Here is a 16,649-nt window from a genome sequence, read left to right on the forward strand (position 1 = left end):
GAATAGTATAGAAGATTGTGTTCTTTATTAATTATATTTCTATCTTCAACATGCATTTCTAGATACAGCCCTGCCATTAGTTGAAGGCAGCCAATCCAAAAGTTTCTGAAAAGTAGTCACTTCCTGAGATCTGTATTCAAATAGTTTTAAAAAGTAGTTATATTTGGGATATGTATTCAAATAGTTTTAGTCACCCCCAATAGTTTTTTCCTTTCCACAAAGTATAGTTACATCTATAGTTATCCCAGGCCTGGCATGGTGTTCTCTCTTGGTAAGAACATTCCATCTTCCAAGTATATAGTCTTATTAACAGAGCTGGCACCATGACCTTTGACATGTGATGCAGTGCTGGGTTTACCATGGACCTCTGCCAGGCTGCAGGTTCAACAACTAGACTGTCTGTCCAAAGACCACACCACTGGATTGCCAGCATTTGACAAAACATCGGGCCGTTCAGACTGTCAATAGTATCCATATCCTCAGCATGTAAACGTAAGTGACTCAGTCCATTCTTATATGTTCTGTATGTTAATTAAAAAATATGTATTTGAGATTTTGGGGAAGAAATTGGTTGGAATATTTTTGTCTTACCTTCTAATTTAATATTGATTTAATATTCAAACTGTATGATATATTATTTAAGATGAGTAGAAATAAACAACATTTTCCCTACATCTGAATGTTGAGTTCCACAGGCTTGGTCTCATGTTGAGGTTTGTGATGATGTGAAATACAAAAGCGTAGTATGGGCTATAGTTAATTAAATGTAAAGTCCCCATATTTGGGGAACTTATTGGAATGATTTTATTCAATTTAGTCTGTAACAAGAACAGTAGCCCATATCTGCAAAAGCAGGGTGTCTGCGGAAAGCTGAGTATCTTGGCTATTGACCAAAAATGGGCATACGAATGTATAAAGGGAGGCCGAGCTGATGACATAATTTCAAGACGGCTGCTACCTACATTCCGGTTAGCGTTGTGAAGCATAAACGAAATAAACACAGAATATGTTGATTCACACCGAAAGCCGGGACTCCACAGATCATGAGGATATCTTATTTGTCTGACTGTGAACAACCATTATTGATCACCAGCCCGAGAGTCAAAATGTTTATTTTAGACAACGTTTTCACCAAATAGCAAACATCTTACAAGGTAAGCTTAGATAGATTTGGTCTGTGTTTGAGCTATAGCTACATGGGAGGTATCAAATTCATCCCTTGGTTGGTAGGAACACATCTAGCCTATTGTCAATTATGATGTATGACTTAATAGCAACATTTATCTTTGCGCATGAAAAATATGATGTCTGCTTACATTACACGGGATTGGCTACTATGGCACCTTGACAGTCTCTTGTAGCCAATGAGATAAGCTTTCCAGGGATATGCAGTTGACCTGGGTGGGACAAAGCAAGGCCTAGAACCTTTGATGCGTAATGCGAACTATTGCTTCCTGGCTCAGAGACTTGGAAATGTACCGTGACCACACCTGACACAACTTACTAAAACATCTGCCCATTTCTAGTTGTTAAGTCAATCAATCCCTTTTTTTGCTGATTTTGTTCAGTTTCCAACTCTAGTCATCAATAATTCACTTATAGCTTGTCAATGACAGATTACGTTCAAATTTTAAAAAACAAAAAAATGTTATTTTGTGTGCGTTTGATCTTGTGTATTCTGAACTATGTAACTCCTATCTATCTTCTGATAATTTCTTCACAATCTCCCAGATGTCTTCTTTCCAAATATACTAAGTTTTTGCCTTTACATTTAAGAGGTTTAAGAGTTATCTCACTCAGGCTTGACTGGATGGTTTTAGATCAAGCTATAAGTATGGAACTGACCTAAATAGGAATTGAAACAGCAACTTCAGGTGAAATACTTTGATTGGGTGAGTTTCCTGGGCATGTGCTGTAATGGACATCTTTACTCTGAATTCATGTGTGGGCCTGTTTTTGTGTGAATGGAAATGGAAACCTAACCAATGCCTGTCCTCAGCCCTCGGCCTGTGCTGTTGGTAGCTGTGCAGTTGGTACCTGTGTTATCCACTCTGACACTGATTAACGTGCTGATGGCCTGTTTGTCACAGCCTACAGTGCCTTCAGAAAGTATTCACAAGCATGGACTTTTTCCACATTTTGTTGTATTACAGTCTGAATTTAAAATGGATTAAATTTAGATTTTTGGCCTACACACAACACCCCATAATGTCAAAGTGGAATTATGTTTCTAGAAGTTTTTACAAATGCATTTTAATTGAAAAGCTGAAATGTCTTGAGTCAAAGTATTCAACCCCTTTGTTATGGCAAGCCAAAATAAGTTCAGGAGTAAACATTTGCTTAACAATTCACATGATAAGTCACATGGACTCACTCTGCACTCCACACATACAATGATCTGTAAGATCCCTCAGTCGAGCAGTGAATTTCAAACACCGATTCAACCACAAAGAACATGGAGGTTTTCCAATGCCTCACAAAGATTTACCCATTGGTAGATGGGTAAAAAACAGACATTGAATATCCCTTTGAGCATGAAGTTATTCATTACACTATGGATGGTGTATCAATACACCCAGTCACTGCAAAGATACAGGTGTCCTTACTAACTCAGTTGCCGGGGAGGAAGGAAACCACTCAGGTATTTCACCATAAGGCCAATGGTGACTTTAAAATGGTTACAGAGTTTAATGGCTTTGATAGGAGAAAACTAAGGATGGATCAACAACATTGTAGCTACTCCACAGTGCTAACCTAATTGACAGAGTGAAATGAAGCAAGCTTGTACAGAATAAAAATATTACTAAACATGCATCCTGTTTGCAAATTAATACGGCAAAAAAATGTGGCAAAGCAATTAACTTTTTATCCTGAATAAAAGTGTTGTTTGGGGCGAATCCAAAACAACACATTACTGAGTACCACTCTATTTTCAAGCATCGTAGTGGCTGCATCTTGTTATGGGTATGCTTGTAATCGTTAAGGACTGGGGAGTTTTCCAGGATAAAAAATACTTAGAATGGAGCGAAGGACAGGCAAAATCCTAAAGGAATCCAGTTTAGTCTGCTTTCCACCAGACACTGGGAGATGACCTTTCAGAAGGACAATAACCTAAAACACAAGGCCAAAGGTACACTGGAGTTGCTTACCAAGAAGACAGCGAATGTTCCTGAGTGGCGAAGTTACAGTTCTGACTTAAATCGGTTTGAAAAGCTTTGGCAGGAATTGAAAATAGTTGTCTAGCAATGATCAATTTGATAGAGCTTGAAGAATTTTGAGAAGAATAATGGATAAATATTGTACAGACCAGGTGTGCAAAGCTTTCAGAGACTTACCCAGAAAGACTCAGCTGTAATCACTGCCAAAGGTGATTATTTCCGGTGCCGACAGAGATGGCCGCCTCGCTTCGCGTTCCTAGGAAACTATGCAGTGTTTTGTTTTTTTAAGTGTTATTTCTTACATTAGTACCCCAGGTCATCTTAGGTTTCATTACATACAGTCGAGAAGAACTACTGAATATAAGATCAGCGTCAACTCACCATCAGTACGACCAAGAATATGTTTTTCGCGACGCGGATCCTGTGTTCTGCCTTTCACCCAGGACAACGGAATGGATCCCATGCAGCAACCCAAAAAAACGACTCCGAAAAAGAGGGAAACGAGGCGGTCTTCTGGTCAGACTCCGGAGACGGGCACATCGTGCACCACTCCCTAGCATCCTTCTCGCCAATGTCCAGTCTCTTGACAACAAGGTTGATGAAATCCGAGCAAGGGTAGCATTCCAGAGGGACATCAGAGACTGTAACATTCTTTGCTTCACGGAAACATGGCTCACTGGAGAGACGCTATCGGGGGCGGTGCAGCCAGCGGGTTTCTCCACCCATCGCGCCGACAGAAACAAACATCTTTCTGGTAAGAAAAGGGGCGGGGGCGTATGCCTTATGACTAACGAGATATGGTGTGATGAAAGAAACATACAGGAACTCAAATCCTTCTGTTCACCTGATTTAGAATTCCTCACAATCAAATGTAGACCGCATTATCTACCAAGAGAATTCTCTTCGATTATAATCACAGCCGTATATACCCCCCCCCCCCCAAGCAGACACATCGATGGCTCTGAACGAACTTTATTTGACTCTTTGCAAACTGGAATCCATTTATCCGGAGGCTGCATTCATTGTTGCTGGGGATTTTAACAAGGCTAATCTGAAAACAAGACTCCCAAAATTTTATCAGCATATCGATTGCGCAACCAGGGGTGGAAAAACCTTGGATCATTGTTACTCTAACTTCCGCGACGCATATAAGGCCCTGCCCCGCCCACCTTTCGGAAAAGCTGACCACGACTCCATTTTGTTGATCCCTGCCTACAGACAGAAACTAAAACAAGAGGCTCCCACGCTGAGGTCTGTCCAACGCTGGTCCGACCAAGCTGACTCCACACTCCAAGACTGCTTCCATCACGTGGACTGGGACATGTTTCGTATTGCGTCAGATAACAATATTGACGAATACGCTGATTCGGTGTGCGAGTTCATTAGAACGTGCGTTGAAGATGTCGTTCCCATAGCAACGATTAAAACATTCCCTAACCAGAAACCGTGGATTGATGGCAGCATTCGCGTGAAACTGAAAGCGCGAACCACTGCTTTGAATCAGGGCAAGGTGACTGGTAACATGACCGAATACAAACAGTGCAGCTATTCCCTCCGCAAGGCTATCAAACAAGCTAAGCGTCAGTACAGAGACAAAGTAGAATCTCAATTCAACGGCTCAGACACAAGAGGCATGTGGCAGGGTCTACAGTCAATCACGGACTACAAGAAGAAATCCAGCCCAGTCACGGACCAGGATGTCCTGCTCCCACTAAATAACTTTTTTGCCCGCTTTGAGGACAATACAGTGCCACTGACACGGCCTGCAACGAAAACATGCGGACTCTCCTTCACTGCAGCCGAGGTGAGTAAGACATTTAAACGTGTTAACCCTCGCAAGGCTGCAGGCCCAGACGGCATCCCCAGCCGCGCCCTCAGAGCATGCGCAGACCAGCTGGCCGGTGTGTTTACGGACATATTCAATCAATCCCTATACCAGTCTGCTGTTCCCACATGCTTCAAGAGGGCCACCATTGTTCCTGTTCCCAAGAAAGCTAAGGTAACTGAGCTAAACGACGTAGCACTCACTTCCGTCATCATGAAGTGCTTTGAGAGACTAGTCAAGGACCATATCACCTCCACCCTACCCGACACCCTAGACCCACTCCAATTTGTTTACCGCCCAAATAGGTCCACAGACGATGCAATCTCAACCACACTGCACACTGCCCTAACCCATCTGGACAAGAGGAATACCTATGTGAGAATGCTGTTCATCGACTACAGCTCGGCATTCAACACCATAGTACCCTCCAAGCTCGTCATCAAGCTCGAGACCCTGGGTCTCGACCCCGCCCTGTGCAACTGGGTACTGGACTTCCTGACGGGCCGCCCCCAGGTGGTGAGGGTAGGCAACAACATCTCCACCCCGCTGATCCTCAACACTGGGGCCCCACAAGGGTGCGTTCTGAGCCCTCTCCTGTACTCCCTGTTCACCCACAACTGCGTGGCCACGCACGCATCCAACTCAATCATCAAGTTTGCGGACGACACAACAGTGGTAGGCTTGATTACCAACAACGACGAGACGACCTACAGGGAGGAGGTGAGGGCCCTCGGAGTGTGGTGTCAGGAAAATAACCTCACACTCAACGTCAACAAAACTAAGGAGATGATTGTGGACTTCAGGAAACAGCAGAGGGAACACCCCCCTATCCACATCGATGGAACAGTAGTGGAGAGGGTAGCAAGTTTTAAGTTCCTCGGCATACACATCACAGACAAACTGAATTGGTCCACTCATACAGACAGCATCGTGAAGAAGGCGCAGCAGCGCCTCTTCAACCTCAGGAGGCTGAAGAAATTTGGTTTGTCACCAAAAGCACTCACAAACTTCTACAGATGCACAATCGAAAGCATCCTGGCGGGCTGTATCACCGCCTGGTACGGCAACTGCTCCGCCCACAACCGTAAGGCTCTCCAGAGGGTAGTGAGGTCTGCACAACGCATCACCGGGGGCAATCTACCTGCCCTCCAGGACACCTACACCACCCGATGTTACAGGAAGGCCATAAAGATCATCAAGGACATCAACCACCCGAGCCACTGCCTGTTCACCCCGCTATCATCCAGAAGGTGAGGTCAGTACAGGTGCATCAAAGCTGGGACCGAGAGACTGAAAAACAGCTTCTATCTCAAGGCCATCAGACTGTTAAACAGCCACCACTAACATTGAGTGGCTGCTGCCAACACACTGACACTGACACTGACTCAACTCCAGCCACTTTAATAATGGGAATTGATGGGAAATTATGTAAATATATCACTAGCCACTTTAAACAATGCTACCTTATAAAATGTTACTTACCCTACATTATTCATCTCATATGCATACGTATATACTGTACTCTATATCATCGACTGCATCCTTATGTAATACATGTATCACTAGCCACTTTAACTATGCTACTTTGTTTACATACTCACCTCATGTATATATTGCACTCGATACCATCTATTGTATCTTGCCTATGCTGCTCTGTACCATCACTCATTCATATATCCTTATGTACATATTCTTTATCCCCTTACACTGTGTATAAGACAGTAGTTTTGGAATTGTTAGTTAGATTACTTGTTGGTTATTACTGCATTGTCGGAACTAGAAGCACAAGCATTTTTCTACACTCGCATTAACATCTGCTAACCATGTGTATGTGACAAGTAAAATGTGATTTGATTTGATTTGATATGTATTGACTCGGGTGTGAATACTTATGTAAATTAAATACCTAAATGCTGTATTTAATTTTCAATACATTTGAGAAAAAAAAAATGAAAAACCTGTTTTCATTTAGTCTCTGTGCTATTGTGTGTAAATAAATCTGTTTAATCCATTTTGAATTCAGGCTGTAACACAACAAATGTGGATGAAGTCAAGGGATATGAATACTTTCTGAAGGCACTATATGTACAGCCTTACGTAAGGCCCTGTAACGGCTTTCCTCTTCTTCTTCTGAGGAGGAGGAGGAGTACCAAGGATCGGACCAATGCGCAGCGTTGTCAGTGTCCATATCGATACTTTATTTACATGAACACTAAACTACAAAATAACAACGTGAAATACCGAAACAAACGAAACAGTCTCGTGTGACACGGAAAATAATCACCCACAACTCAAAAGTGGAACCAGGCTACCTAAGTATGGTTCTCAATCAGGGACAACGATTGACAGCTGCTGATTGAGAACCATACCAGGCCAAACACAGAAATCCCAAAACAGAAAAAGGAACATAGACAACCCACCCAACTCACGCCATGACCATACTAAAACAAAGACATAACAAAAGAATTAAGGTCAGACCCACACGTCCAGTACATACCATATGTACAGAACACATCTACCTATACACATAAAAATGCACACTTTTACCAATTTTAATATATCACGTTACTTGATGTTGCACCTATTTCTTTTTCATGTGTTTCATCTGATCAGGCTTGTTATCAGTCTGATGTAGGTGCACATTTTTCTTTCTGTACAACATGTTCTGTGATTTGGATTTGAGTATTCACGTTTCCCTCTTCCATCCTGACTTAATAGTCTCTACAAGTGCACTCGAGTGGCAACAGTAAAAGTAACTGGTAGTCTAGACAAGGTTTGAGACCAAATTAAATAAATTATTTCCTGTTGCATCTGTCCTTTTACAGGCTCAATGTGAGCAAGATATATTACAACTATTTACCACTCAGGATTGGCAATTGAAACTGTTCTAACTCTGAGCAATGCAAACAATGATCTTTCCTCAAATAAACAGATATGATCATATAGTTTTTGTTGAGTATGTACAGTATGACGAGTGAAGACAACATTATTTTGTTGAGTGACTTTGTGTGCACTTGAGAATATCTATGTGGTATTTGAATGTGACTCTGCATACACTTTCTCCATCCCACCCTCCATGCTGCAGTAGGACTTCTCACTGACTGGTCCCGGTGAGGAAGGCAATAGACGACAGCAGCAGCCAAAACGTCAGCCCAACGTTATCCCCAGCATGGCATGTTCTCCTGAAAGTGGGACAGACATTTCTTCCCTGCTCCAGCTCCAGGATGTGGGCTCCAGCAAGGTCCAAGAGAGGGGGAGCTCCCCGGGACTCCTACCCGCCCTCTACAGCCCTCCGAGCGGCATGGAGAGCCGCACATTCTGCATCCCCTCTCCCTACACAGACAACAGCCATGATTACAGTCACAGCCACGGACCCCTAGCCTTCTACAACCCCTCTATGCTCGGCTACAGCAGACCACCTATCTCCGACAGCCCTTCTCTATGTCCACCCCTCAGTCCCTCTCTCTTCTGGCCCAACCATGGCCAGCAAAACATGCCCTCGCTGACCCTGCACTGCCCCCAGCCCCTGGTGTACAGTGAGCATAACACCCACACCCCCTGGGTGGAGCCCAAACCCCACGGCCTCAGCCCCAGCAGGTAGCTACAAGCCTTCAACATCTGACACACCCTCCTTTTGTATCTTTTAATGTACACACCTGTCTTATTTGACCTTTTCTTGTCTCCTATAACATCTCAGATGGGTAAACAATAGGAGACAGCCTCTTAACAAAACTGAGGCTTCTATTTTGGAGTTTGTTAAACATTGATTGACGTTCCTTCTCATAGCCCTCTCCTCCACCCTACCAAGCTGCTGGGGAAGAGACTGGAGGACGGAGAGGAAGTGAACTCCTCCTCAGCCAGCTGTGTGGTGGTGAAGGCAGACATGCACTTCTGTGCCGTGTGTCATGACTACGCTTCGGGCTACCACTACGGCGTGTGGTCTTGTGAGGGCTGCAAGGCCTTCTTCAAGAGGAGCATCCAAGGTATGACCACCAGGGGAGCTGTGTGGGATCATTACCATGTCTACCCTAGGGACTGTGGTCATGGTGGCCACCCTCTGTCTCAGTGTCCTGTAAGGTCTGCCACTCCCAAAAAATGTGTGATATATAAATATAATTTGGTTTAAAAAAAACGTTTTCAGTGTAAACTTAAAACAACTCGAACCAGATATAAAGTATGTAGCAAAGATAATAGAGCTACAGTACCAGTCAAAAATTTGGAATGAGTAGGTGTGTTCATTCTCTCAACCAGCTTCATGATGTAGTCACTTGGAATGCATTTCAATACACAGATGTGCCTTGTAAAAGTTAATTTGTAGAATTTCTTTCCTTAATGCGTTTGTGCCAATCAGTTGTGTTGTGACAAGGTAGGGGTGGTATACAGAAGATAGCCCTATTTTGTAAAAGACAAAGTCAATATTATGGCAAGAACAGCTCAAATAGGCAAAGATAAACGACAGTCAATCATTACTTTCAGACAGCGGTCCCGGCAGACTGGGCTGCACGGAAAGGATATATATATATTTTTTTTTAATTGGTCAAATTAAATAATCATTATATACAATTTTAGGCTATTTGTGCAGTAAGTACATTGAACTTTGTGCAGTCTGTTGGTCCTTTCCTCACCACTCTAATATTTCTGTCACGCCCACAACAGTTTACAGATTTTGAACTTCAGTAATGCGTGCGCCGCGAGTTCATCACGGTCTGCGTGAGCTATGTTGCCCGGCAACTTTGTACTAACTAGCTACGTTAGCTGACATAAATATAAACAAACAAACGTCGCTTCTTCTGAAGGGGCAAGGGGGATACAAGGCCCAACGACCATGTCGATAATGCAGACAGCAGAACCAGAGACTGTAATTATTATTTTTTTATGAAAGAAAAAGAAAGCCTCGTTTAATAGAAAATATGCTGAGTCCTACCTAAAATATGGATTTATTGCGACAGGTGACTCACATGCTCCAAGCCCACTGTTGGGTAGTAAGTGGAGATCGCTTGCAGAAAAAGTCACCACTGGCAACACATTTCAATAACGAGGAAGGGTCGCAAAACTCGCTTACCTGTGCGACATATTCAACCTGCTAAACGGACTAATTCTGCCACTTCAGGGGAGAATTGACAACGGTCTTTAAGTTGGCAGGTAACGTGGCTGCATTCAACGCCAAACTGGAACTGCGGGGACGGCGAGTGGACAGGGGCATATTTGACATGTTCCAAACATTAGTGGGGATTTTGGGATAGACTGAGCCGTCTTTCTCCCAGCTGGTGCGCGATCACATAGCTTCGCTGTCAACAGCGGTCAAGTGAAGGAAAGGATCCACGACCCATTTGTGAATGTCCCAGGTGAATCGTCCGTGCAGGAAGATCAACTCCTTGAGGTTGCAAATGACGGTGGCCTTAAAAGTATGTTTGAGAACCTCATTTCTGTCGACCTTCTGGATTAAAATCAAGGCTGAATATCCTGAGATAGCCACAAAAGCACTGAAAACGTTGCTTCCATTTCCAACATCCTATCTCTACGAAGCAGGGTTTTCCGCAATGATGTCAACAAAAACTTAGTTACGGAGTAGACTGGACATAAGGAACACCATTCGGGTATCACTGTCTCCCATCACCCTTAAATGGGACCGTCTTGTTGCCTGGAAACAAGCTCAGGGCTCCCACTGATTCAGAGACATGGTGAGTTGCAATGTTTTTATTATATGGTCGTTAGAGAAAAATATAAGCTTTGTTTTTATAATATCATTACATTAGACCTACTTAAACTAAAATGTTATGAAAAAGTGGCTATACTAAACTTATAGGCCTAATCGATATTCTGGTTGTGTCAAAAATATTATCTATATGAGACAGGTCCATGGTGCAAAAAAGGGTTGGCGACCGCTGCTTTAAGACATGAAGATCAGTCAATCTGGAAAATTTATTTGAAAGTTTCCATATGCAGTCGCAAAAACCATCAAGGGCTATGATGAACCTGGCTCTCATGAGGACCTCCACGGGAAAGGAAGTCCCAGATTTACCTCGCCCTCAGAAATCGCAGCCCAAATAAATGCAACAGACACATCTCAACATCAACTGTTCGGAGGAGACTGCGTGAATCAGGCCTTCATGGTCGAATTGCTGCAAAGAAACCACTACAAAAGGACACCAATAAGAAGAGACTTGCTTGGGCCAAGAAACACGAGTAATGGACATTAGACTGGTGGAAATCTGTCCTTTTAATCTGATGAGTCCAAATTTGAGATTTTTGGTTCCAACCGCCGTGTCTTTGTGAGACGCAGAGTAGGTGAACGGATGATCCCGGCATGTGTGGTTCCCACCGTGAAGCATAGAGGAGGAGGTGTGATGGTGTGGGTGTGCTTTGCTGGCGACACTGTCTGTGATTTATTTAGAATTCAAGGCACACTTAACCAGCATGGCTACCACAGCATATTGCAGTGATACGCCATCCCATCTGGTTTGTGCTTAGTGGGACTATCATTTGTTTTTCAACAGGACAATGACCCAACACACCTCCAGGCTGTGTAAGGGCTACTTGACCAAGAAGGAGAGTGATGGAGAGCTGCATCAGATGACATGGCCCCCACAATCAACTGACTTCAACCCAATTGAGATGGTTTGCGATGAGTTCGACTGCATAGTGAAGGAAAAGAAGCCAACAAATGCTGAGCATATGTGGGAACTCCTTCAACACTCTTGGTAAAGCTGGTTGAGAGAATGCCAAGAGTGTGCAAAGCTGTCATCAAGGCAAAGGGTGGCTACTTTGAAAAATCGTAAATATATTTTGAGTAGTTTAACATTTTTGGGGGGTTACTAAATGATTCCATTTCATGTGCTATTTAATAGTTTTGATGGCTTCAATATTATTTTACAATGTAGAGAATAGTAAAAATAAAGAAAAACCCTTGAATGAGTAGGTGTGTCCAAACTTTTGACTGGTACTGTATTTATTTTTTAAATAAGATCATATTTGAGAACTAACAATCACCAAAATAAAACCTAGACAGTCAGGGAGAATCTAAAATTCCCTAAATGTCATGGCATGGGGCCCCCATTGATTTTGTTATGTTTTAGTCACTCAGATAGCATAAGAACACAGCATAAATCATGGCAAAATGTTTAGAATTGCAAGAAACTAGCTTTAAAACAGAAACATTTTGTCTCTGCGGCCAATAGGAGGGCCTCAGTGCCATTGGCCTCGCCCCCCCCAAGCTAACTTGGCCATCGCTGCTGAAAGAAATCCTAGGGGTGAACGCTGAATAAGGTTGATTGTAGTTTGATCAGATATGATGAATAGTGCAGCCATATAATTTCTCAGACTGTCTCCATCTATCTCATCTAGGCCACAATGATTACATTTGTCCAGCAACTAACCAGTGCACTATCGACAAGAACCGCCGTAAAAGCTGCCAGGCCTGCCGCCTACGCAAGTGTTATGAAGTGGGCATGATGAAGTGTGGTAGGCAGCCATCTTCCTTATCTAGTCTTGTTGTGTTTTGAAACCTAACCTTATGTAGTCAATAGAACATTTGGCAACAGATACTGTAAGCTTGTAGAGGTACAGTATCTTCAGGAGTGAAACCTCTCTGTTGCTTGTCTGTGTTGTTGTCCAGGTGTGAGGCGAGAGCGCTGCAGTTACCGGGGGGCGAGGCACCGGCGTGTACCTCAGGGGCGGGGGGTGTCAGGCGGGCTGGTGGGGGTAGGGACCAGGGCCCAGATGCGTCTGGAGGGGAGCTCCCACCCCCAGCTGGAGGTGCACCACTCGTCCCTGACCCCAGAACAGCTGATCTCCTGCATCATGGAAGCGGAGCCGCCAGAGATCTACCTGATGGAGGACCTGAAGAAGCCCTTCACTGAGGCCAGCATGATGATGTCACTTACCAACCTGGCCGACAAGGAGTTGGTCCTCATGATCAGCTGGGCCAAGAAGATCCCTGGTGAGACACATGGAGGGTGTGTGTGCCTGCCTGCCTGCTTGTGTGTCTCTGCCTGTGTGTCTGTCTGTCTTTGTCTGTCTGCAACATATGTGCAAGGCTGAGTTGGTGTCCCAGGTCTATATATGAGATAGGAGGTATATCTCCAAACAAAGAAAGACTAGCTGTCTGGCTGTAAACCCTTCGCACCCTACCCTTTAACTGTGTCCGTTACTGTAGTAGTTGGCCCTTAGCCTTCTCTTTATGCCACATACAGTACTGCAGCCAGGCACACAGCTGTGTAGTCCTGTTGGACAGGATATCTCACAGGCTATGAAGGGGTTACTACTCCTCTCCTCTCTATCCTGCTGGTGAGCATTGTTCCTTCCTCACTCAGGGTTTTAGAGGTGAGCCCAGCAGGTGCCCTCTCAGAGGAGATGGGACTGAGTTCACACACACACTCTTGTCTGAGATGGGGTTTAGGGGGTTTGGTGAAAGAATGAGATGTGACAATTAGCTTGTATTGTCTGCTATAAAGAAGAACAAGAACTCCACAGACTAGATATGCATTGTGGATTTTTGTTTAATCATTGCATGCAAGGTGTCTCAGTATTTGGCTTTGTTCCAATGTCCATCCTTCAGTACTTGTACCAACAGACTGCTGGGAGCGAAGGGTGTCTCTAGTGTGTGAGGGCTCGACCATGCATTTAATCTGTCCTTTAATTAGTCACTCTAAAGTTAGGGGTCTTTTTAGTTATTTTTATGTTCTCTGGTTCCCAGACTCAGTCCTAGTAAAGCTTTACAATAGCTACAGTGAACAATGAACACTCATTTCCCACACTTTCTTTTTGTGTGTGTGTGTGTGTGTGCGTGCGTGTGTGTGTGTGTATATGCACGCGAGCATGCACATTTGTGTACTACAGGCTTTGTAGAGCTAAGTCTGACGGACCAGGTGCACCTGTTGGAGTGTTGCTGGCTGGAGGTGCTGATGCTGGGTCTGATGTGGAGGTCTGTCGACCACCCTGGGAAACTCATATTCTCACCAGACTTAAAGCTCAACAGGTACAACTGCTTATGTTTTACCACTAAGCTTCAAAATACAGTATACCGATATAAGATTAAATATCACATCTTTAAGTAAAGACATTTGACATACTGCATTTCCTGTCATATCTTGGTCAGTATTAAGTGCATCCTTTTTTATCTAGAAAAGACCAAACTGCAAATAGTTTTTTACTATGTGTCCAGTTAAAAGCATGTGTTTTAATATGTAGGGTTGTGTTGGAAAGGCAGGCCTGGGGTTGCTCATTGGCTTTCACCAATACGCCAGGAAAAGAACACTCACATTCTCAGTACCCTCTGGGGCCAGCATTATTCACTCTGTGTGTGCGTGGGTACTGATAAGAATGATCGTGTTACAGTGTGTTCTCCCTATAAATTGCTGAGGTTGACCTCTCATAAATCTATGAGCTATATGAAAATGCAATAATATCAGTGTTTGCTTCAAATGATTGGACAGAATATTTTCAAATTCCTGATTGATTAGTATTTTGAGGTTCTTAAGTTAAAATGTTGTGTTTTGTTTTGACTTTGAACTTAGGCCATATCAAAATCTTAATTTGATGACAAAGCAACCTTTTTGAATTGTTAGTAAACAAAAGGTTTGTGTCTCTAAATCACACATCCCATTTTGTTTGTCAGAATTATACATGTGTGTTGTAGCCTACAAAACTTTAGCATTGGGGTTTGTTAAAACATTGAATGTTGGTTATTTAGCTGTATTTCTGATTTTGGGTAAATCTGATCAGGCCAGAAGGTTAGAGGATTTATTGACCTTGAGAATGATCTCACCCCTGAGACTAAGATCCTGGATGTGTGAGTGCTTGTACTACTTGTCTATATGTGAGTGTGTGTGTGCTATTAACTTGTCTAAGGAGGTGTGTGTCTTTTGAATACAGATGTGTGCAGATGTGCTCCCATATTTATTTTCCTATCTTTGAGTTTACGTGTCTGAAGCCTTACAGCAGTGTATGTGAGTGTGTGTTTTGTTGTGTGGGTTGGTGTGGTTGAGTAGTGTTTCACCTTTTACACTACCACGGCGACTATCACTATAGGCTTAGCTAACCTTGGTGTGTTCCCATAACATGGGACTTATTGTTCAGTCCTCTGGCCATTGTGTGGCTTTGGCACTGTCTCTTGAGGCTGCCATGAAAAACACATTAAGTAGACAAATGGGTCAGTGTTTTGATTGGACTTTAATTTTCTCACACCCCTCAACAAATCTCTCAACATTCATTTAATTCATTTGTAGCACTCCATTACTAAGAGTTTTTATTACAGTATGTGGGTACCTACTGTTTTACAATATGAATAATGTGCAGTGCATTCGGAAAGTATTCAGACCCTTTGACTTTTTCCACATGTTGTTATGTTACAGCCTTATTCTACAATTGATTGTTTTTTCCCCCCTCATCAATCTAATGACAAAGGAAAAAACAGGTTATTTGAATTTTTTTGCAAATGTATAAAACATTAAAAAAAAAACTAAAAAAAAAACTGAAATCACATTTACATACCAACCCACACAACAAAACACACACTCACATACACTGCTGTAAGGCTTCAGACACGTAAACTCAAAGATAGGAAAATAAATATGGGAGCACCTTTGGCAGCGATTACAGCCTCGAGTCTTCTTGGGTATGACGCAACAAGCTTAGCACATGTATTTGGGGAGTTTCTCCCATTCTTGTCTGCAAATCCTCTCAAGCTCTGTCAGGTTGGATTGGGAGCGTCGCTGCACAGCTATTATCAGGTCTCTCCAGAGATGTTCGATTGGGTTCAAGTCCGGGCCACTCAAGGACATTCAGAGACTTGTCCTGAAGCCAATCCTGCATTGTCTTGGTTGTGTGCTTAGGGTCGTTGTTCTGTTGGAAGGTGAACCTTCACCCCAGGCAGAGGTCCCGATCACTCCGGAGCAGGTTTTCATCAAGGATCTCTCTGTCCTTTGCTCCGTTCATCTTCCCTCAATCCTGACTAATCTCACAGTCCCTGCTGATGAAAAAACATGTTTTTATTTATCTGTTATTTTACCAGGTAAGTTAACTGAGAACACATTCTCATTTGCAGCAACGACCTGGGGAATAGTTACAGGGGAGAGGAGGGGGATGAATGAGCCAATTGTAAACTGGGGATTATTAGGTGACCGTGATGGTTTGATGGCCAGATTGGGAATTTAGCCAGCACACCGGGGTTAACACCCCTACGATAAGTGCCATGGGATCTTTAATGACCGCAGAGAGTCAGGACACACATTTTAACGTCCCATCCGAAAGACAGCACCCTACACAGGCCAGTGTCCCCAATCACTGGCCTGGGGCATTGGGATATTTTTTAGACCAGAGGAAAGAGTGCCTCCTACTGGCCCTCCAACACCACTTCCAGCAGCATCTGGTCTCCCATCCAGGGACTGACCAGGACCAACCCTGCTTAGCTTCAGAAACAAGCCAGAAGTGGTATGCAGGGTGGTATGCTGCTGGTCATTCTCACAGCATGATGCTGCCACCACCATGCTTCACCGTAGGGATGGTGCCAGGTTTCCTCCAGACGTGACGCTTGGCATTCAGGCCAAAGAGTTCAATCTTGGTTTAATCAGACCAGAGAATCTTGTTTCACATGGTCAGAGAGTCCTTTAGGTTCCTTTTGGCAAACCCCAAGTGGGCAGTTATGTGCCTTTTTTACTGAGAAGTTG

The 16,649-nt window shown here is 43.5% G+C and overlaps 1 protein-coding gene across 9 annotated transcripts in view; it reads left to right on the plus strand.

The window, feature by feature from the left end:
• The window catches only part of esr2b (estrogen receptor 2b), a 35,688-nt gene that overhangs the window by 15,390 nt on the left and 3,649 nt on the right, over window positions 1–16,649 (plus strand). For 2 of the 9 annotated variants that reach the window (XR_016488657.1, XM_021573116.3), the window contains exons 2-7: window positions 347–492; window positions 8,069–8,580; window positions 8,770–8,966; window positions 12,328–12,444; window positions 12,599–12,922; window positions 13,822–13,960. Coding sequence is in view for 6 of the 9 variants with exons in the window: in XM_021573116.3 (XP_021428791.3) it covers window positions 8,153–8,580; window positions 8,770–8,966; window positions 12,328–12,444; window positions 12,599–12,922; window positions 13,822–13,960 (1,205 nt within the window). In the remaining 3 variants the exon portion in view is untranslated. 9 annotated transcript variants of the gene reach the window in all.

This window comes from Oncorhynchus mykiss, chromosome 19 (assembly GCF_057628025.1).
Source record: "Oncorhynchus mykiss isolate SJ-2025 chromosome 19, ASM5762802v1, whole genome shotgun sequence".
NCBI classification, from domain to species: domain Eukaryota; kingdom Metazoa; phylum Chordata; class Actinopteri; order Salmoniformes; family Salmonidae; genus Oncorhynchus; species Oncorhynchus mykiss.